The sequence below is a fragment of the Epinephelus fuscoguttatus genome, linkage group LG20 (genome assembly GCF_011397635.1).
Source record: "Epinephelus fuscoguttatus linkage group LG20, E.fuscoguttatus.final_Chr_v1".
NCBI classification, from domain to species: Eukaryota; Metazoa; Chordata; class Actinopteri; order Perciformes; family Serranidae; genus Epinephelus; species Epinephelus fuscoguttatus.
Window position 1 is genome coordinate 38333653 of NC_064771.1, and position 21899 is coordinate 38355551.

At 43.1% G+C, this 21899-nt stretch overlaps 1 protein-coding gene across 1 annotated transcript; it reads right to left on the bottom strand.

The window, feature by feature from the left end:
- Positions 1 to 2054: 2054 nt before the first annotated feature.
- Positions 2055 to 20730, bottom strand: LOC125880634 (protein FAM171A2). The gene is made up of 8 exons (XM_049563268.1): positions 20445 to 20730; positions 14014 to 14241; positions 10644 to 10736; positions 9732 to 9890; positions 7198 to 7377; positions 6892 to 7005; positions 6003 to 6129; positions 2055 to 5793 (listed from the first exon to the last, which is right to left on the bottom strand). The coding sequence occupies exons 1-8, from the start codon at positions 20539 to 20541 to the stop codon at positions 4305 to 4307; spliced, it is 2487 nt and encodes an 828-aa protein (XP_049419225.1). The 5' UTR covers positions 20542 to 20730; the 3' UTR covers positions 2055 to 4304.
- Between the last annotated feature and the right edge of the window lie 1169 nt (positions 20731 to 21899).

Sequence of the window (21899 nt, forward strand, 5' to 3'; positions counted from 1 at the left end):
ATCAACAAATAAGACTTCACTGATCCTCAGAGGGAAATTCACCCAAAAGTAGCTCGCCATATAAGGAATATATATCTCACGATATAATAAGGAAACTGTGTGTGTGTGTGTGTGTGTGTGTGTGTGTGTGTGTGTGTGTGTGTGTGTGTTCCATGTTTTTCTCCTCACTGACTTGGTCAATCCATGTGAAATTTGGCACAGTGGTAGAGGGTCATGGGAGGATGCCAATGAAGCAATATTACATCAATTGGCCAAAGGGGGGCGCTATAGCAACCCATTGAAATGTCAAACTTTGAATGGGCATATCTCATGCCCCGTATGTGGTAGAGACATGAAACTTTGCACAGAGATGCCTCTCCTCATGAGGAACACATTTGCCTCAAGAACCCATAACTTCCGCTTATATAGATTTTCCACCATTTTGAATTTTTTGAAAAACACTTCAAATGGATCTCTTCCTAGGAAGTTTGAGCGATCTGCATGAAACTGGGTGAACATAATCTAGGGAGCAATATCTAAAGTTCCCTCTTGGCAAAAGTTGGAAAACTTCCTAAAACTGAGCTTCTATAAGGCAATGAATATTGCGGAGGGCGTGGCTCATCACATAAAGGTGTAGAACATCTCAAGGGTTTCACCCATCACCACGCAACTTTGTAGGCATATGAGCACACATAATCTGAGGGGACCCCTCCATTATTGAGCCCATCAAACAAAATGGGGGCGCTAGAGAGCTCATTTCTTATCTAGGCCTAACCGCCATATGGATTTTTACTAAACTTGGTAGATATGTAGAACAGGACGCCTCAAGGTGACTGGAGAAATTTAACTCTAATTGGCAACTGGGTGGCGCTATAACAACAGAAAAATGCTTCAAAATGGCTAAAATGCCACCGATCGCTGTGGCTCCCCCTGTGGACCAATGTTGGTGTTGTTTCTAATGTTTGGTATGACTAAGTCATGGTATGGTATGCTGTACATAATCACGGAAACTGTCAGTGTGTCATTCTGTCAGTCAGTCATTCTGTCTGTCCCACGTTTTTCAAACACTCTGTCTGAATACTATTATATAATTTTGTAATGGAGAAATGTTGTAGCTGTTTGTTTTTTTTAGCTGTTTATTTAATTTTGTGCTATTGACTTTTATTTGTTGGTTTTAGAAAAAGAAGAAGAAAATGTACTTCATTAATCCCTGAAGGGAAATTCAGCTTCTTCACTCTGTTGTCACACACACACACACACACACACACACACACACACACACACACACACACACACACACAAACAGGACCTGCACATGCATGAGAGATGTCAGAGTGAGGGGCCTCCCATGGACAGGAGCCCTGAGCAGTAGTGGGTTTGGTGCCTTGCTCAAGAGCATCTTGACAGTGCTCAGGAGGCAAAATGACACCTCTCCAGCTACCAGTCAGGAACAGGAACTTGAACCAGCAACCTGCTGGTTCCCAACCCAGGTCCCTATAGACTAAGCTACTGCTGCTGATTCAGTAAAATTTCATTGCTCTATAAACATAATTTTTTAGCCTTGCAAGAGTTTATTTAGTGCTGTTTATTTTTGTTTTTATTATTTATTTTTCTCTGTGTTGTTGTGATTTGGCCATGAAACACTCTCAGCTGCACGTCTGTATCAAAGGTGCTGATAAATCAAGTTAAATTACTGAAAATATACCAGTGGCAATATTAAAGTGAAGAGCACATTAATGCCTCATTAAACATAATCCAATAATAATATATATATATATTATTCTGAAATGGGCCATTCTGCATAATGAGTACTTTTACTTTTAGTACTTTAAGTATAGTTTTATCCTAATACTTTTGCACTTTCACTTAACTAAGATGAATACAGAAACTGTAACAGAATATTTCTGCACAGTATTATTGCTACTTTCACCTAAATAAAATATCTGAGGGCTTCTTCCTCCACTGTTCAAAGGGCCACTCCAACAATTTAATGTAACAGTACACTTGTATAATCTTTGAGGCCTTGTGTGAGAGGGATTTAAATTAAGAATTCACACACTGACTGACCATGGGAACAAATTTATTTCTATTTTGTCTCATGTACAGAAAGAATCAATTTACAGTTTACAAACAACTGACCAGGTTTATGAAGCAGGTGATTTACTGCACAGGATGAAGGCCTACAGTTCAATCCTCCTCACCCTCACGTGTTTTTGTACTTATGTATGTGTCCTCTCGGGGATTCAGTTCTTGTGTAAACCTCTGTCCAAAACACAAGTTCACCAAAGAGAAAACACGTTTTGTCATGTAAAACAAAAACAAGCAAGGAAAGCCACAATTGCACAACTCATAATAATAATTATAATAATAATAATAATTCCACATCTGATCCCCAGTTAAACGTACATTTACAGCAGTGGACACGACAGTTCAGTAGGACTCGTTTCATGGCTTCATGGTTTTTCTTCAGACTTTGAATTACATCAAATTTTCAGCTTGTACTGTAGGCTACTGACACAGGCGTATGAACAGCAAGCAAATGGTGCAAAGGACCAACGAGTCAGCGTGACTTTTATACAGCCTTCACTTCATCATCATCAAAACATCTTCAAGTTTCAAACTGGTGAGCTTTTATCTGCAAGATGACGTAATTGATTTCACAGTTGTTGATGCGTCGTAGGCAGTGGAGATGCTCGTATCAGCGGGAGTGTGTTGGTCAGTATGTTATCGTTGTAAACATTTACGACCGGAAGTGAATTTTGTTAGAACTGGATTGAGGGAAAAGTCAGTGTTTCTTCTTCTAACCAAGTTCATTTTGGCAACGAGATTCAATGTGCATCACATCTTTTTTTTTGTGCCAAACATCCTGGATCGATTAAAAAAAAAAAATCATTAAAAACACCCTATTCTACACGTTACATGCACGTCGTATACACGTAAAATCTCATATAGTTCATCATAGCATTTACAAGTTTGGTGAAAAAGAGGATAGATACAAGAAAGTAAGATATTAAAGGACGGAAAAGCCGCGAGAAAAGTTGTCAGTTTTGGCAGGCATGCTCCCCAGAGTGACGCTGTTGTTGTTACCACAATGCAGTGTGCTTATTAGTGCCCGGTGACGACTAACTGCATTTTAAAAAGGGACCTGCATGCCTATCACTCGATCCTATGTGAAAGAAGGCACTTACAGGAGAGAAGTGGTACAGGCCCTGTCTACAAACAACCCCTGCAGATCTCAGTAGAATATTAAACAGGGAAGTCTTCAAGTAAAGTGGTGTTTTTGTGGTTTGGACTCACCCACGTGTCTTGGTGATTAGGGGTTGTCTACGCAGGAGCTCGGAGAACTGTGGGGGCTTTTGGTGCCTTCTGTTTTAGTTCATACATTCATATGCATGCAACCTTTCTAAACCAAGCAGTCTTTCCAAAACGTCTGGGAATCTTTATATTTACACAGCAGAAATCGCATCTCTGTCGACCGAACGACGTCAGGAGAGAAGGCAGAGATTTTGGCAATAAATCAATGACAGAGAGGATGATGGAGAGATGATGCTCAACATTTCAAATCTGAATAAGTAGTAATTTGAACACATGAACACAGCACAGGAGGAAGAGGAAATCAAGTACATCCCTGAAGGAGCAAAATGCAAGTCGCACGTTGGACTTTAGAGATTGCATGATCCGTTCACAGGGGCTCAAGAAACAATAAAGTCAGAACAACTGTTAAGTTTCCTACATGTTCAAGCTTTGGGAAGCTGTTTGCTTTGAAAGAAAACTTATTTTAGTTACAGTTCAGAGACGGGGAGTAGTCAAGGAAACACAGGCGCATGGCTTCTACCATCCACATGAGCCTTTGTGTAAGACAAGGGAATGAAAGCTAATTCATCTAAACACCCATCAATACCATAAAAAATCCACTTCCAGATACTTAGAAAGTATTAATCAATCAATTATCAAATCATTTGTAAGTGCTTTATTCTTATATTTTGCTCTATAAAATGGCTATTTCCACAGTCAGTAGATGCAATGGCTCAGACGATGGTTCAATGATGTGATGGGTGACAGAATTCACAATAAACTGGGTACGTTTCAGTGTACGATGGATCATCTCAGTGAGGTTTACTGACAGTGAGACGACGAGAGAAATCAGAAAGTGCAAAAGCACCTCACCAGAAACACAAAGGTCAAACAACAACCTGAAGATGGACCAGTGAAGCGTGGTTGTGCTTATTGTGATCGCTCTCGGTGAAAACATCACTCTTCTTCCATGTTTGTTGCGGAAAGATTCCCCCCTTCACCACAAAGATTGTTAAAAGTGTTCAGTAAGTTCACTTCCTGGGGTGGAAGACCATGAGAGGCCTGTCTTCGATCTTCTGCCAGGGGCTTTTCTTGTTCTCGTCTTTGTCGTCAGGATCGTCCTCGGGACTGGTCATGGAGTCGCGGCGGTTCTCGCTGTTGCTGCTGCGGCTGCTGTTCACACGGCTGCGTCCTCTCCTGGGGATGGTGGATCCTCGGGAGGATGGACCTTCGTCGAGGAGAGGGGTGAGGGAGTTCTCTTCGGGTGACACCGGGCGTCCCTCGCTGCTGCTGGGCTCGCTGTGGTCAGGGTACGCCAGCTTGGAGTAACACTTCCCACCACTGCTGCTGACACCGTGGCCCTTCCGTCCTCCCGTCCCCCAGCGCTCGTCTTTTCCCTTCCGGTTAACCCCTGACTTGCGTTCTTGGGACTCCAGGGGTGGTTCCAGGTTGACGTCTCGGCCGGCGCTGCTGGGACCACCTAAGAATCCACCGACACCTCCACCACTGCCACTGAGGTCATTCCCAGCATCTATGTAGGAGTGGCGCACGTGAGCATTATTACGTCCATCCAGGGAGATGAACCACGCCCTTGGGTGCTGTTTGACACCCAGCTCCAGCAGCTTCTTCTCAGTCAGAGCCTGCAGTTCCCCGTTCATCTGAGCCATGGTGGAGTCGTTGAAGAGCACTGGGATGGTCACGGGTCCGCCGGAGGAGTCGGACGCCCAGCTCGGATCCTCCGAGTCGTCACCCTGGGATCCACCTTGCTGCTGGCCTTGTTTCTGGGAGTGGTGGTGATGGTGCTGCTGGCCTCCTCCCATCTGAGCACCGTCTTTATCTTGGTCCTTCTGGTCTTTGCCGTCTTTAGAGAACTCGGATGGCAGGCGCATGTAGTGTGCCGGGATGACCAGGGTCGGCACCATGCTCCGGTACATGTTCTCCTTCATCTGGTCGATGGAGCTGCAGAAGATGATCTGACCTGGCTGGGTGTTGAGGGAGGTGGGTCTGGCGAGGCTGTCTGCAGCTGCTGCTGAATATTCGGGGGGTTTGTCGGACTGGCTTGGCACGTACCCTTGGAAGCGAGGCGGGGACGGGGGATCAGAGGAGTACCCTCGATTGTCATTGGCGTTGTGGTGTCGGTGGTATTCAGACTCCTTGTTCTCCATGGGGCTGTAGCTGCGGTTGTAGTCTTCATGGAGCAGAGGGTTGTCCAGGTTGTTGGTCTCTGTGGCACGTGTGACCTTCATGGGGAAGCTTTCACCCCGCTGAGGACCTGAAGCATTTTTTCCCTTTGCGTGTCGCAGCATGTGAGCTGGAACATGTTTGGTTAAATCCTCCCTTGAGCTCTGGTAGTCTCGAGATGGGGACATGTCAGATTTATCATTGGAGGGGTCGGACTCAACGTGGCCTCCACAGATTAGATTTAGCCGTGACGTGGATGTACCCTGGTCTCTCTTTGCGCCATTTAGATTGGCCACGTGGGGCTTCCCTTGCTGACGACGAGGTTTTAAACACTTCCGCCTGAAAGATAAAGAAACACTGAAGGTCAGCGAAAAGAAATGAAAGCAACACCTGCTACCTGCCGGGATCACAAGGGCCCAATCTAAAATGAGACCCTCATTCACAGTTAATTTTCTGCACTTATCACCACCAAAACCACTGCTGTAATTCTGTCATTTTTGCTATGAACAGAAACCTAAGTGTGAGACCTGCGCCTACGCTCCCCACACCTGCAGTAGTAGAGCAGCACACAGAGCAGGATGAGCACCAGCAGGGCCAGCGAGCCCAGGATGGAGAGCAGGAACAGGGTGTGGTAGGTGGTGATGTCCCTCAAGCCTGGATGAGACAGACCCAATCCTGCAAGACAAGTCACGGCAGAGAGACGACTAAAAATCACTTTGAAACTTCAGCTCTGCAGCACACTGGTACACACGGAGGGACAGAAGCCGATGATGATCTGAGTTTAGCTTTCAGCATTTGGTGTAAGATAGGGCCCGATGTGTTCACTGGTTTCAAATGAAGACAGAAAACAGGTCACCTGTATAAAGTTATATTTCTTAAAAAATATATTTCCAGAAGCAGCTGCTGACTGTAGTTTTTTCATCAAAGAAACAGAAGGAAATGGTGCATTTGCTTGGGACTATTTTTGCAGCGGATTAATCCAGATTTGGTGTTCTAGTGAATATTTAGGCAGCAGAATGGTGCACGTGGGACTGAGTAAAAATAAAATGTGTTAGGGCCAAATGTCAGATGACCAGAAAGGTCATTAGTTGGTAAGATTTCATTGGTCGCTTAGTCGCAAAAAACCCAAAACATAATGTTTAGAGTTATATATTTTAACTTCAGACAAAGGGACAAAACGCCATGTACGTGATGCTTCTGTCACAGCAGCTTCATGAGAAGAACACCAGATAAAATATTTCCCTCTCACATTTTCAGTATGCTTGTGAAACTATGAACCAACACCTGGCCTTCAGCAGCAAACACAACACCACATTACAGTGTGTTTCCTGTTTGTCTCCCAGGAGACGTACAGGAACATCTGCTGGCACAGCAACAACACTGGAGATACAGAACAGCACCAACAGCAGAGCGGAGGGTGGAGATGAGTTACGGTACCTGAAGACGAAGGGAAGGCAGCTAACCAGTATCCCATCTGAGGAACCACCACGTTCCACACAAACTGTGGGCCGTCTTTTTTGATGTAACCCGTCCCGTTCCTGACCCACAGACCTGCAGAGATGGAGATTATTATCACACAAACAGATTAAACAGCGAGCCACAAGGAAATCTAACACCTCAACTAGGGTTGCAGAGATATACTGGTTTCAAGGTATACCCTGATATGAAAACTGACAGTTATCACTGCGTGTACATTTACCTATCGATTAGATTCAGATATCAGATTATACGTGTCTCCCTTACCCGTCTTAGGCTGATACAGCCAAGCAGGCACACTCGTGGCCATCCTGTTGCGGGTGTCGGACGGCAGCGGCACAGAGACGTGGATTGGATCTGACACCTGGATCGCACGGCCATCTTTGTCAAAGAGCTGAATGCTGACCACGGCCAAAGCTGTCAGGTCTGTCCATCCTGTTTCTGCACCTGAAGAGGAGAAGTCACCGATATCAGCTCTGACACTTCTCTTACACATCTGTAAATCTTGTGTTATTACATCCTGATGATTCAAGACTTGAGGCTGATACATGACTCTCTTGTTCACTCTTTCACTACGTAATAAACGCTCAGTATCTGACTCTGTGGTGAGCAGAACATTTAATTTCTGTCACTCCTTTTGTGTGATCGCTGACAGGTGTTGTGTCACATAATGACACAGTATAAAACGTTGTAATGAAGCGCAGCGTAAGTTTAATCAGGAAGACTTTCTTTATGCTGTATCCTTTCACACTTCTCTCTCTCTCTCCCACTATCACCACTTCTTCAAATCAGCTGACTGCAGGTGTTCCCTCTTAGCCAATCAAACTCCTCTCTGCTTATTATTATTTGTTTCGTAGTTGTTTATGTTCAGTCCTTTATTAAGTACGACTACTGCTGTTAAATAAAACAGTCCTGCAAGAAATCCTGTTGTCATGAAGGTAGACAAAACTGTTTCAACATAAACCGAACATTACACCCCTCATGGAGGGTTTATTGCATTAAATGTCAGTAGTTGTACCTAATAAACTGGCAGCTAAGTCTGTATGTGGACATCAACATACAGCCTCTGTAATAATGGCTGATAATGTTAGCTCAGTACAGTTGTTGGGCGACATTTTCATCGAGCTGTGAATGTCTCTTTTATGATCATTAGCATCATCTGACTTCCTTTAATTGAGATCTCTGTGCAGAAGAACATTTGCACTGCATTCCTACAAGTATGTGAACACCTGAACGTTAGACCCAGCATCAGGGCTCAAACACCACCTGCATATGGGCGGTAGTGCACGTAAAATCTGAGCTCTACACAAACTGGTTCATGTAGCTTGGAACATAAAATAAGTTGAGCAGGGCGGCCAACTCACACACACACACACACACACACACACACACACACACACACACACACTGACTGTGAGACTCAAACAGCTGACACTTTTCACATGCTCTCACACCACACGTCTGTTTTCTCTTTTATAACTGATGCTGGAGGCAAAGACACGACACTGGCACATTATCACGGATCTTACTGTTTTTCTTGGCACGTCCCGCCCGACTGTGCTGTGACTGGCTGGTTCTAGCTCTAACCATGAGCTCTTTGCCCAGCCCTAACCATCTTTAACCTCGACACATTGACATGACAAGTATTAACCAATCACAGCAAGGCAGGGCAGGACGTGTCGAGAAAAGCAGCAGGATCCATGATAGTGTGACGCTGTCAGTGCACAGACAGAGCAGCAACGTGCAACAGCAGCACCGTGTAAAATACTGCCGTCAAGTGAGCCGTCGTTAACAAAGAATCCAGCTGGGGCTTAGATTTTGATGCACGTCTATTCGTACTGTTACGGTACTTGGAGCGGATAAAAAGAATTAAAATTAAAATTAAAGTCATGAGACCAGAGACGTTCTGATATGATAAAACACTTTCATAATAGGCTTGCTGTTATTCCTATGACTGTAAATAAAATGTGAAATAGTTTCACTGCATTACTTCAGCTCAAATGATGAGGTAACACATTCAAAATGTCCCTTTTAAAATATATTTTCGGTGGCTTCTTTGCCTTAATTAACAGACAGATATAGTGTGAGAGAGAAAGGAGGGATGACATGCAGCAAAGGGCCACAGGTTCGAATTCAACCCACAGCTGCTGCAGCAAGGACACAGCCTTCACACAATGGGTGCCTGCTCTACCTGGTGAGCAAACAGGCGCCCACTGTCCTATTTTTTAATTCACAAATTAATTGAATAAATGTTTTCCTCCAGAGGTTTGCTGAGATAATAATGTAATCCACATCAAATTTATTTTACAGGACAACTTTTGAGAAAGTCAGTTGTGTGCACCAGTGCATTTGGAGTCCTGCGTATGGCATTGTTGAACATCTTATCCCATTAATCTGCTGCTCTAACAGCCTCCACTCTTCTGGTCCCAGTTTTTCCTCCAGATGTTGAACCAGCTGCAGGGATTCACTTCCATTCAGACACAAGAGCTTCAGTGAGGTCCAGCACTGATGCTGGTGATCAGGTCTGGCTCACAGTCGCTGTTGGATGAGTTTGAGGTCAAAGCTCTGCGCAGACCAGTCAAGTTCTTCCAAACTAGGGAAAATCATTTCTTCATGGAGCTGGCTTTGTGCACATGGGAAACACTGAGACATTGTGAAACAGGAAGCAGCTTCCCTGAACTGCTGCCACAAAGCTGGATGCTCACAGTTGTCTAAAACATCACTGACAGGCCTCGGCCAGGTCAGGACAAACAGCCCCAGATGTTTCAGTAAACAACATAATAAAGGAGATTATTCTCAACCTGAGCTGTTGGTCTCTTGGCCCAGGAGGAATGGGAAACCGCCGATTTCATACTGAGTCCTGGCTGTGGTCAGCGCAGCAGAGAGCGCCGTGTAGTTGGAGTTGGAGGGCAGCTGAAGAGACTTCCTCTGGAGCTGCACCAGCGGCTGGTTACGAGCTCCTGCAGAGAAACAATCAGGCTGAAAATCCTGCCAACATGTCGTGTCCTCATACCTGTCTCTGTCTTCTTTTATTTAAGAAAGTAAACTGCACAAAGTCAGACATCCTGGATTTCACACAGTGTGAACATCAAACATTAAGACGCTAAAGAAATGAAAAAGGGCAGATAAACTTTTCTTTATTTACAAGTTTCACAAACTGCAATAAAAAATATTTTCAAAAAATCCGTCAAATAAACGTTAAAACAGTGGGAGAACTTCTCAAATGTAGATCATCCTCATGGTGTAAACACACTGGTGTTTAACAGATACAGGGAGGTGGCTGTATTTATAAAAAAAAGTACCCCGCTGCAGCTGTTGCTATGGTGACAGCAGCAGCAAATAACACAGGGTCATCCAAATGTTAAGCAGTGAAATCTATGGAGGCCTGAATAGACACAGGGGAGAGCAGAGGGGTGTGAATCTATCTCCGCTCTCTGCTGGAGACAGACTAATTTAAGATGTGATGACAGAATCACTGTTGAAGGGTCAAACTGACTTTACCAAGACTACAAAATAGGAGCGCTGTCGCCCGACACCTTTAAATTTTGTTAAATCGCCTGTTGTGATTCATAAGTTTTAAAAGCTGGAGAGAGAGAACTCAGAGTCTGATAATAATCCCTCATGAGCTCCAGGTCTGACAGGATCAGTGAGCGTGAACAACTCATCTTAGAATATTCTTGTTTCTTCAGACATAAATGTGTTTTTGTCTTTACCTGGTGACCCGGACAGCACCTGCAGGACGTCATCGTACAGAATAAGTGTTCCTGGCCTCTGCACCAGGAGGTACAGGCTGACTGATGCGTACACTGAGAACAAAAGGAAGAGACACTAAAATGAAATACAGCAGATCTCCAGGTGTAACAACAACGCTGACACAGAGCTTCTGCTGAGAGAGACTTTTCAACATCACACAAAATGCAATTTAACACTTTCACCAGCTCAACTTAAAGGGACAGTTCACCCCAAAATCCAAAATACACTGGAGATGTCTGGCTTCCCTCCAATGTAACGGATCTAGCTGGCAATCGGCTTGTTGTGCTCAGAGCACAAAACATATATTTGAAAATGTCAACAGCAATAGATGAACAGCACAACATGTCCTCACAACACGGCTCAAAGCATAGCTAACAAATTAGCACTCAACAAATTAGTGCCCCTGCTGGTTAGGAGATACACGGCTGTGTGTTGTTACGTTACATACTTTACGTAAAGTTACGTACTTAAAAGAAAATTATGTAGGCTAGCTTCAGGAGACGAATCATGATTGGGCATTGTCGTGTTACTTAGTTACAAGTTACACACTTAACATAACAGAACACGTTAGACGCATATATAGACACAGAAGAAGCCCTCTGTCGTAGGGATGGGAATCGAGTTCGGTTCCAACTGGTTCAATTCGTTGACATCATTAGCCTTTATGCTTAACGATTCCCTTATCGATTCTTTTCATTACGCCAAATCTTTACGTTAATTTAACAACGGCGGAGAGACAGAAGCAGGCAAAAGCGTGGCTTTACTTCACCAAAAAAGACTCTTACAGCGTGACGTGCAGTTTATGCAGCACCGTAATTACATGCAAGGGCGGAAACACCACCAACATGCTGTAGCACTTGTCGTCGTGTAACGTTATTTGACGTAGATGAAAACAAATGCTGTACAAATATTCTTTCATTTGTTCCATTTTAGATGATAGCAGTGGACCAACTTCATATTTGTTTACTTACACAAGCACTTATCTCTTGTTTAGAATACAAACTCAATAAAATTTGTGTTGTTGACACCGAAAACCTGTAAGGTCTACTTTGTCTACACAGAAAATTCACAGGAGGACTCGATAAGGGAATTGATATCAGTAAAATCCTATCAATTCCCATCCCTACACTGTCCATACTCTGCATTCACTTTGTCCAAATGTACCTTCTCTGAAAGCTTACAGACAAAACACAGCAGCACCACCAGAGACCATGGATGCAGTGTAACGTAGTTCAAGCACAAGCGTAGCAAACAACTAAGACACTGTAAAATTTTTGAAACGTAATGAATGATGCATTTAGTGAAATGTAAAGTGTGTCCACATGTCTTGTATATTTTTAATGGTCTGACAGAGGAACGCTGCCTCTGTTAAAACACCGTCGCCCTGTTTGTTGTTGCCAGAAATTTCTGACGCTGCCCTCTGGTGCCACCTGGTGGATGCATCTTTGTCAACATAAAGGCTGCATGGAGGTATGTGGGCAGTGACCTTTATGACATTTGAAATTCTGTTTTCATACGTAAAGGGAGAATCAATGAGCCCTTAAAATAACACATTTTGGCCCAATCCCAATACCCCCCCCTTGCCCACTACCCCTTGGCCCTCAAAATGAAGCAACGAGGGGTAGGGGTAGAAATCTTTCCCTCGGAATTGGGACACCACTCACTACGTCACGGCGTCAGTTACGTTCACGCGTACGTAACTATTTTAAACAGGAAGCTGTGAGCCATCTACATTTCCAACCGGCATCTACAATGGAGTCTCCAGTTCATCCTAATGATCCGATCACGTGTGCATTATTCATCATGCTTTGTTTGATGAACGACAGACGACAGGGGACTTCTGCTAGCTAGCTAACCAGCTAACATTACAAGGCAGCATAGTTATGCTAGCTGGCGTGTTATCGTAATGTGAAAAGTCCGACAATTTTGCAGAACAGGACAGATGCCAGACGCCAGATAGTGCGAGCTAGCTAGCTAGCTAACTAACAAGTAGTCTCGCTCACCAGACCTTTCGCAAGAACAGAAAGGTCTGGCTGGGCCGACTCTCACTTTAAAATTGGAGGAAAAAAAACGCCCCGGCTGCTTGTATTTCTTTCAACCAATCACAATCGTTCTTGGCGGTGCCAGCAACTATGCGCTTGCAAAGATATTGCCAGGGGGAAACAGAAAATATCGCCTACAGGATGCGAACCATGGCAGAAAAATGGCTACATCCCAAGATCAAACACCGCAAAAGTTAGTAAAGGATGTGTTGAAAACGGTTGAAAACTGCTACACAACCGGAGGTGGTAGGGCGGGACTTCAGCGGGTGGCTCTGCAGCAAACTTCCGCCCGCTCAGACTAGCTAACAAGCCATCTGACGACAGTAACGTTAGCAATGCATTAACTTTTTTCCCCATCTCTTGCTCGTAGGTAGCCATGGCGACGTCTACCCCTCGCTGGCAAGTCAGCATCTGAAATCCCTCGCTCCGAAGGGCTAGTTTCATACCCACTACCCCTACACGCCAAAAGGAATTGGGACACCACTACCCCTCGCGGGAACGCGCAAATGTAGGGGTAGGGCTAAGGGGGGGTGTTGGGACGGGCCCTAAGTTCACTTGATTTCACAAGTGACATGAACGTCTGTGTCCCGGGAGAAAGTCCTGTGTTTGACCCATCACCTCAACCAACCTCCTTACGCAGACTTTTGCTCTTACGCTCCTTCCTTCTTTACTTCCATCAGCACGTTGGTCACATGATCTCAGCCTTCCCAGTAACATAGGTTAAATATGAACTCTGGTGCATTACTTTTCCTACAGTAAGTAAACGTACAAACATTGCATCAGAACAGCCTGAAGAATAGCAGGTTTTTTTCAGTACTTCCCAGCAGTACATAACAATAACTCCTGATGATGTCATTAATCAGAGTCATGTGACCTGGACCTGATAAGCAACAGAAAGCAATTCAAATTTTTGCTCAAACCAAAACTCATAAAACTTGCAAGAACCAGTGACAGTTTGCTTCGTGCAGCTCAAAGCACTGTCACTACAATCCTACTTTCTGATGCACATCTAGATGTATAACATCCACCAACAGCCTGCAAGCACATACAGAAAACTCCACTTATCTTAAGACTATTTTAAACTCTCTAAGGCCTTTTGTTGAGGAAACTACATGTGAGATTTTAAGAGCCCTGCAGATCCTGCATGAGGAGACAATGGCTGCACAGCCAGCCAATGAGATGACTGCAGCCATCTTGTTAAGAGGCAGATTTTACAGCTCGATAGAGTCATGATGGTGAGAGTGCTCTTCATGCTTTATGAACTACATTTCCCTCCTCGGTGACTTACAGGGGATGCGGCTGGAGTGCCAGGGCACAGAGTTGGTGACATAGTCTTGTTTGGAGGCTGTGATGATCACCCATGTTCCTGTGCGGTACAGGAAGCTGACCCTCACGACGCCATCGCCGCCGGCCCTGCTGGACGCCAAGATGGTTTGGTTGCCATGGACTTCCACCTGAGCGTCTGCCAGCGGTGACAGGTCGCTGTTGTCGAACACCTGGACTTTGATTTGCACCTCTGTAAGAACAGAAAGGGAGAGTGGTCCGGTAATGTTACACTGAGCTGATAAACTAATTAGTCGATTGACAGAAAATCAAATGATCAATTAATTAAGAAACCTTGAAATATAAACTTTTGTCAAATTTAGGAGGATGGAACAAGTGATTTTTTTGCCTCCTAAAATACTTCAGTGCTTATTAAAGTTAATTACCTGTAAGTGATCAAATACGCTTGTTTACGCACCAAAAAGAACAGACTGAATATTTTTCCAGAGGAAATATTTCACAGTAAACAAACAGTACTTAATGCTCTGTCGTGGATTTTTCATTCCACTCAGTCAAAAGCAGAGCTTCATGATTTACTGGTCTCGTGCAGTCAGATTATTCTGCAGTATTAAAGCAGTAAATACACTTGAATATGGCTCAATTTATCAAGTCACCTCTGGCTGTCTCACAAGGACAACATTATTATGCAGCAGTGTGACGATCTCGTCTGAAAGGACCTTCAAAATAAGTTGTCATTAAACAGCAACTGACGACAGACAGTGTCGACCTCAGGATACTGTGGACTTAACTTCAGACAAAACTGTGGCACATGTGAACAGGTTTTAACATAGGACAAAAAGTGCAATATAAAAAGTTGTTATAAATATATTTCTGTTGTTCTTTGCTAACTTTATATCTGGGGGATAATCATCATGATCTCAGTTTTGGAACTACAGTTCCCATAATCCAGTGGCTTTGGGGAACGTAAACACTGAGTATAATTTTTTTTAACCTACATTATTTTCTACATTTCTGCAAATGGGCACCATCCACAGTGTGCCGAATTAGCTACCAGCAGCTCCCGTCTGCACTGTACCCACTGATGTTCTGACAACTGTCACTGGATTACTCTGACACTGAGGAAAAACTAAAAACGTTCTGTTTCTCAAGCAAGTTCTGCAGTCATGAAGCAGGTCTTTTTTTCTGGAAACTTCTATGCAGATTTACAGACGTTTATTCACGATGTATCTCAGAGATAACGATATGATCCCAAAGTGTAAGTCACACTGAATTTAAAAATATATATATCATGTCTTTGTGTTCAGGTTTGACTGAGTTATGACTCCGAGTATCACGACATAAATGTTAGTTTTAATTTACTAATATCAAAAGACAATTGAAGACTAGCTGTTACTCATGAAACAGTTACTAACAAATTAAGAATTCATTTTATACATTTTAAAATGACATCAAAGCACCAGCAGCACATCCATTTAAACAGGAAATAATGTAAGATAATGTGATGTGTCACACACTTATAATTCCCTCACATGAACAGCAAAAAATAGGTTCCCCGTGAAGGTTTTTAAAATTAAATTAAATCAAATCAAATTAAATTAAATTTCTTAGCTAGAGTTTGCCTCTTCATGAGGAAATGGGTGCACATGACATACTGATACAGTTAATTAAAATTAAACATTGATTTAAAAAAAAAAAAAAATTCAGTAATGACTTTCTGTAAAGGCCACGTTAAATACTGCAAAAACAATGTGTGGTTATCACAAAGTCATCCTCGTAAGTGAACCGTGCAGGGTCCAAATGTGTCAAAGGTTTCTTTGTTAGCCGTGAACGTGTACTTAAACTGAAGTGTATTATATGGTGCTAACACAATCCTCAACCTGCGAGTTATGATTTTCAAGTGTCTTTCTTTGCGTGTTGGTGGATGTACTATATGTACACAGACCGGTGTGTGTGTGTATGTGTGTGTCCTATGCCCTGGTATTTTTGTGATCATCCTGACGATATGACAAATTAGCAAATAATAATAATAATAATAATTTAAGAACATAGAAAAACTAAAATGATCTCTCATTTCTTCAGTTTGTGAACAACAGTAACTCAGAGTGAGATTCAGATTCTGTTATTAATAGTTCAACTAAATAAAATAGAAACATGGAACTCATTTTAACAAAAATAAATCGAAAGATGGATAAATTTAGATTATTTCTTTTTAGGCCTTATATTTATGTTAAGGACCTGCAGACACCCTGCTGTATCTTAGTCTCAAGTCTTTCCCAGAAACCTCTGCTGAAGACTAATCACTTCCCGTAGAGGTGGATTACTACGATGATGATGACGATGATGATGCTGCTTACAGTCACCACAGACACACCCATCACAAATCCATGGCGTGGCCCTTCCTGCCCTTCATCCTCCCTCACATGTTTTTCAGCCCCAGAACATTTTGTTTCTCATCTTGCCTCTTGGACAGCATGGATGTGGGTCATGCTGGGGGTGGGGTGGGGGGCTGTTTCCATGGATACACGCTGACTCTCCAAAAAGCCTGCTTGTCGTTGCTGCTGCCTCACTTGGCTCGGCTCAGTTCCTGTAAACCCTGCAGGCCTCCAGTGACGAAGCCTCCGTGCAGAGCTTCAACCACTAATGGCTGCATTTACATCATAAACAGCACGTATGTGTGTGTGTGTGTGTGTGTGTGTCCACGTCCATTGTGCCTGTGTCAACGTTGTCAGCCATTACCATAATTGGTCCAATAAAGACTCCCTTGTGTGTGTGTGTGTGTGTGTGTGTGTGTGTGTGGAGAGGACTTCCTCAATCTGGGCTTGAAGCAGCTCCATTGACAGAAGCACTGAGAGTCACAGTGTCGCATCAAGAGTCTGGGAATTTTCAGCCACTCAAAGGCCTGAATGTAAGTTTAGTGGAGTGTGAACCGTCCTGAGGCTCAGAGGAAACACTCATCTGGGTCGAGATAGATCCTTCAAACTTGAGAACATGAGAAAATATTTATCTCTTACTGCACCTTTCCCTACTACACGTCATCACTGGTTTCGTAAAGCACAGTAAGGCTGCAGCTGATGATTAGTTTCATAATCTATTAATCTGCTGATTGTTTTCTCGATTGATTTGCTGTTTGGTTTAAAAACCATCAAAGAAGAGTGAAAGTAATCCACTGAAATTCAGTGTACTATTAAAGAAACACCCAAAAAACAGTAAATATTAATCTCACAGTTTGTTTAGTGTAAATTTGTTTGTTATTTATTTAACTTTTCGTCATTTTATTTTATTTTTTTCTGCTGTTCATGATTCTTGCCAGACACCACAGCTGTTATTAGTTATTATGGACTTTCTGTCATCATGTTATTGTGGTTGTTTTCGTATACTATATATCCATTTATTCAGGGCACTGCTGCAAAAGAGCTTAATGCTAACTAAATTTTCCCTGAGTAAACAATGGCCGATGATGATGTTGTTCGTCACTTCAAATTGCATTATTGGTTCATCACTAGTTTCAAACTATAGACGAGTTTAAAAAAGTAAAATGAGCTGTAAGTCGTGAATTTTTGACCTTAACAGTTAAAAAACTTGAACAAGTGAACAACTGATTCTCTGTCATGTGACTGATCACTTTCCAGCTCCTGCCGTGCACAAACGCAGATTTCTTTAGACGATAATTGCTTCACAACATCCTGTGAACTGTTGCAGCTCGGGAGAAGTGCTGAGCTGTTCCCAAACGCACCTGAGGTATCAATTAATTGATGATTTAATCAGTGGAGCCGCAGCTGGGGAGCAAAATCTATTCCAATTTAATCCAAATTAGCTTCTAACAGACAAAGAAACACGTGGAGCGTTTTCAGCAGACGTCTGTTAGTTAAAATATCACTCAAGCATAAGTGCAGCTAATTTTAATTCAGGTGTCAAAAGTAGAAAACTGACCCTGTTATCAATCTACGTTTTATATTGTTATATTATTGTTGTGTGAGCAGCAGTGTGTTCACGTTGAAGCAGCCAGGCGGAGCTGATGTAGAGACTGTACAGTTTGTAGTTTGATCTTTAAAGGTCCAGTGTGCAGGGTTTACAGGCAGCTACTGGCACATATATAATACTCAAAACTATCTGTTCTTTACTGTGTGATCACCTGAGAATGAGAATCATTATGTGAGAACAGTCATGTCCAAAGCGCGGCCCGGGGACCAACTGTGGCCCGCAGATTGTCTTTCAAAATATATCATACTACTTTTTTTTCATCCACCTCACGATGGCAGGTCAATCATGCAATTTATAGACATGCACTGAGAAGGAGCACACCACGTGCGATAAGCAAGCTAACGAACCCTAAGGCCTCCCTAACACCAGGTGTTTCCTGCCAGGTATCACACATGGCCACAGCGAAGAAATGTAAAGTCAAGTGTGAGGGCCGCTGCTCTCAGGAGTGGTGGAAAGTTGAATTACGCAGCTGACCTCCACGTGACGTCACATGATCTAACCTGGACCCCATTTAAAATGTTTGGACGTGAGCCTTTTATATCGACATCGTACACAGGAGTCCACCCTTTTTTTCTACAGTAGCCCACGAGGGACAAATCAAAAATCATGTACTACACACTACATACCCAGTATGCGTACTATCTTCAACATAACCAGTAGCATGCATCTTATCAGACACACTGAGCTGTAATCACCACGTCACTTCCTGAGAGCCTCTTTGCTGATTCGAGACGCATCACCATGGCAACCAATCCCAACCTCATATCTACTGGTAAATTAAAAATAAGTTAGCAAAGTGAAATGTTAAACTTCTTAATCACAAACACTGATGAGCCTATATGCTGAATTTTCAACAAATGTTTTCACGTGTCGTCAGGTATGTGCGTCACACGTCTACGGCCTGGTGCCTTTTCCTAAAATATGAATCTCAACAGTGACGGCTAGCCTCGAGTCTCCTTAGTGAGGCGAGCTACTGATTCCAAATCCACAAAGTAAAATATCTCAGAGGGAAATAGAGACTTTCATAGTGAGTGGACAGATGTGTTTGCTTTCATCACTAACGCTGCAAACTTAAAGTACCAAATAGAGTTGTACCGATACAGATACCAGTATCTGAAATGCCTCTGATACTGCCTAAAATGCGGTAATGGTATCGGCGAGTACAGCCTATGACCAGTCCGATACCATGTAATGCCGCACATCATTACTCATACGCACGCTACAGGCAAACAAAACAGAAATGGAGCGGAGTTTAAAAAGCATTCTACTGTAGCCTTTAAAATGTCTTTTTACCAAACTGTGTGGCTGCACTTTAACCTGTGTCTTGATCTGTGTCAACACTGGATAATAATATTTAAAAAGGTTTTATGGCATTCACTGTACTGTTATGTATTTATTTCTTAATATTTTACACAGAGTTTTAGGAGCTGAGACATACAACAATTCATATCCCATCCATTTTTATTTTACGCGCTGGTATCAGATCAGTACTCGGTATTGTGAAGGAAAAAGTAGTATCGGTGCATCTCTACCGACCCCTGGTCTACAGCTTTAACAAAATATATATATTTTAAAAACTGATCACGTTTTGTTTGTACAGTCTGTGCAGTAACTAAAGCTGCCACATAAATATAGATCCTTTCTAAAATACTACAATGTAAAAATACAGCGCTCACTGAGCAGGACGGCCCCTCTCAGGGTGTTTTATCATCATGTATGCTCTAATAAATATTATCTCTACTGTCAGAATTCAAATGTTGCAGCAACTTTAAACTCCTTTGTGTTGTGTTGGGCAGTTTCATCTGTGACGTATCAGCTGATGACGTGTTTTATTAGTGAAATATTAACCTGTAAAGTAGCATCAAATCAGAACACTACAGTACAAGTACTTCAGACTGTAGTTGAGTAAATGTACTTAGTTACAGCCCTGTCCTGTCTGTGAGCAGCTCAGAATAGCCTGAAGCATGAATAATGCACAGTAATTACATAATGTCCTTCACAACATAAACAGAGGAGCTTCAATGCAGCTGCTGCATCATGCTTTCACTCATGCACATGTATGTGACGGCGTGTATGAACACATGAATGTGTGTGTTGTGTCAGAGGCTGACAAACATTCACCCTGGTGTGTCTGTCATTGTTTGAATCCCATGCAGGCCTGTGCTGAGCAGGTTGGGCCTGACATCACAGCAGACTGTGTCAGGCCTCACATCTGTACAGTATCACAGCACTAACACAGTGTGGCCTCTGTGGGAGATATAAATGCACACACAGCATCAAACCGACATTATTCAGCGGATATGATCTGATAATCATCCCCATAAACGCATCTGCTCTCGGGCTCAGTGATCTCACGGCGCATCGGTGCAAAGATCGACGCTTTGCCGACAAAAGCCATAAAACCCAACCACTCCCATCTCCTCATTGTGCTGCATCCCCGTATGGCGAGCTTACCAAACGCTCCCTGGTCTGGAAGAGATTTGGCCAGCGCCTCCCGAAGCGCGCAGATCCACACGAAGAGGAGCAAGCGAGAGATGGAGCTGGCTGCCATCCTTGCACCTACATGTCTAGTCGCAGCTCGGCGGCCATGTGTCCATATCTGTCCCAGCAGCAGCAGCAGCAGCAGCAGCGGTCCGAGGGCTCGTCACTGCTCACACATTTAGCTTTGTGTGGTGCTGAGATGAGATGCTGCTACTGCTGCCGTCTGTGTGTGTGTGTGTGTGTGTGTGTGGGCTTCGCCTTGTTTTTATTGTCTGAGAGCAGAGAAGAGAGGCCAACGTTTCCCTCTGCTGCTCTCAAGTGGAACTGCTGCTGCTGCTTCTTCCTCTGCACAGCTCTGCTCCTCCTCATCCTCATCCTGAGGCTCAACATGTCAGCATGCACGGGACACTTATTTATTACACCAAATACAGATTTAAACATGTTTGCAGAAAATATTTTCCAACATGTGACTGGTGATATGTCACTGGATACATTTACTCAAGTAGAGAAGTACTCAGATACTTTTAAAGGTCCAGTTTGTAGGATTAAGTAAATGTAATATGATATTTATAACTATGTTTTCATTTATGATTATTTACCTGAATTTAAGAATTGCTGTGTTACCTTAAAATGACCCGTTTATGTCTACCTGAGGAGCAGGTCCTGGTCCCAGGAGTCAGCCATGTTCTTCTACAGTGTGCCAGAATGGACAAATCAACACTGTTGTGCTTTTTGCAGTCTGCAGCCTCACCTCTAGACACCACTGAACCCTACACACCAGACCTTTGAGTGACAGCAACAAATTAAAGTTGAAAATAAAAGTCCTGCGTTCAAAAATTCACTTGAGGGAAAGTAGAAATGTGCCAAAGCTTAAAGTACCAAATATAAAAGTGTCCTACGACTAATTTTGTAGAATAGTCCAAATATACAGGGGCGTAATTATAGGCAGAGCAGGCGGGACCGTTGCACCGGGGCCCATAGAGAGTGGCCCCTCCAACTATATGTTAGGAAGAAAATAGGCCCTTGTGAGTGATTTAGATTACCACCTGAGATTATAACAAACAAATGTTATGAAATATAAAAAATTCTCAATATAAATTATAAATAAGGTGCAAAAAACCATTTGATTAAACCAAAAAATCCTTATTTTCTTTGGTATTTTTCTCACATACAACACACCATGTTTGCTGGTGTTATCCAGTGTCCAGTCTCCAACTGATCATGTGACGATAAGATTATACAGTGGCCAATTTAGGCGCATCACAAGTAAGTACCATGCCTGAGAGTCATAATAGTGTGCACAAGGGCCTGTTGTAAATGCCTGAGGCCACTGCTTACACATACACATGCAGTGCACACACTCTCACACACACACACACGCACACACACACACACACACACACACACACACACACACATATATGTATA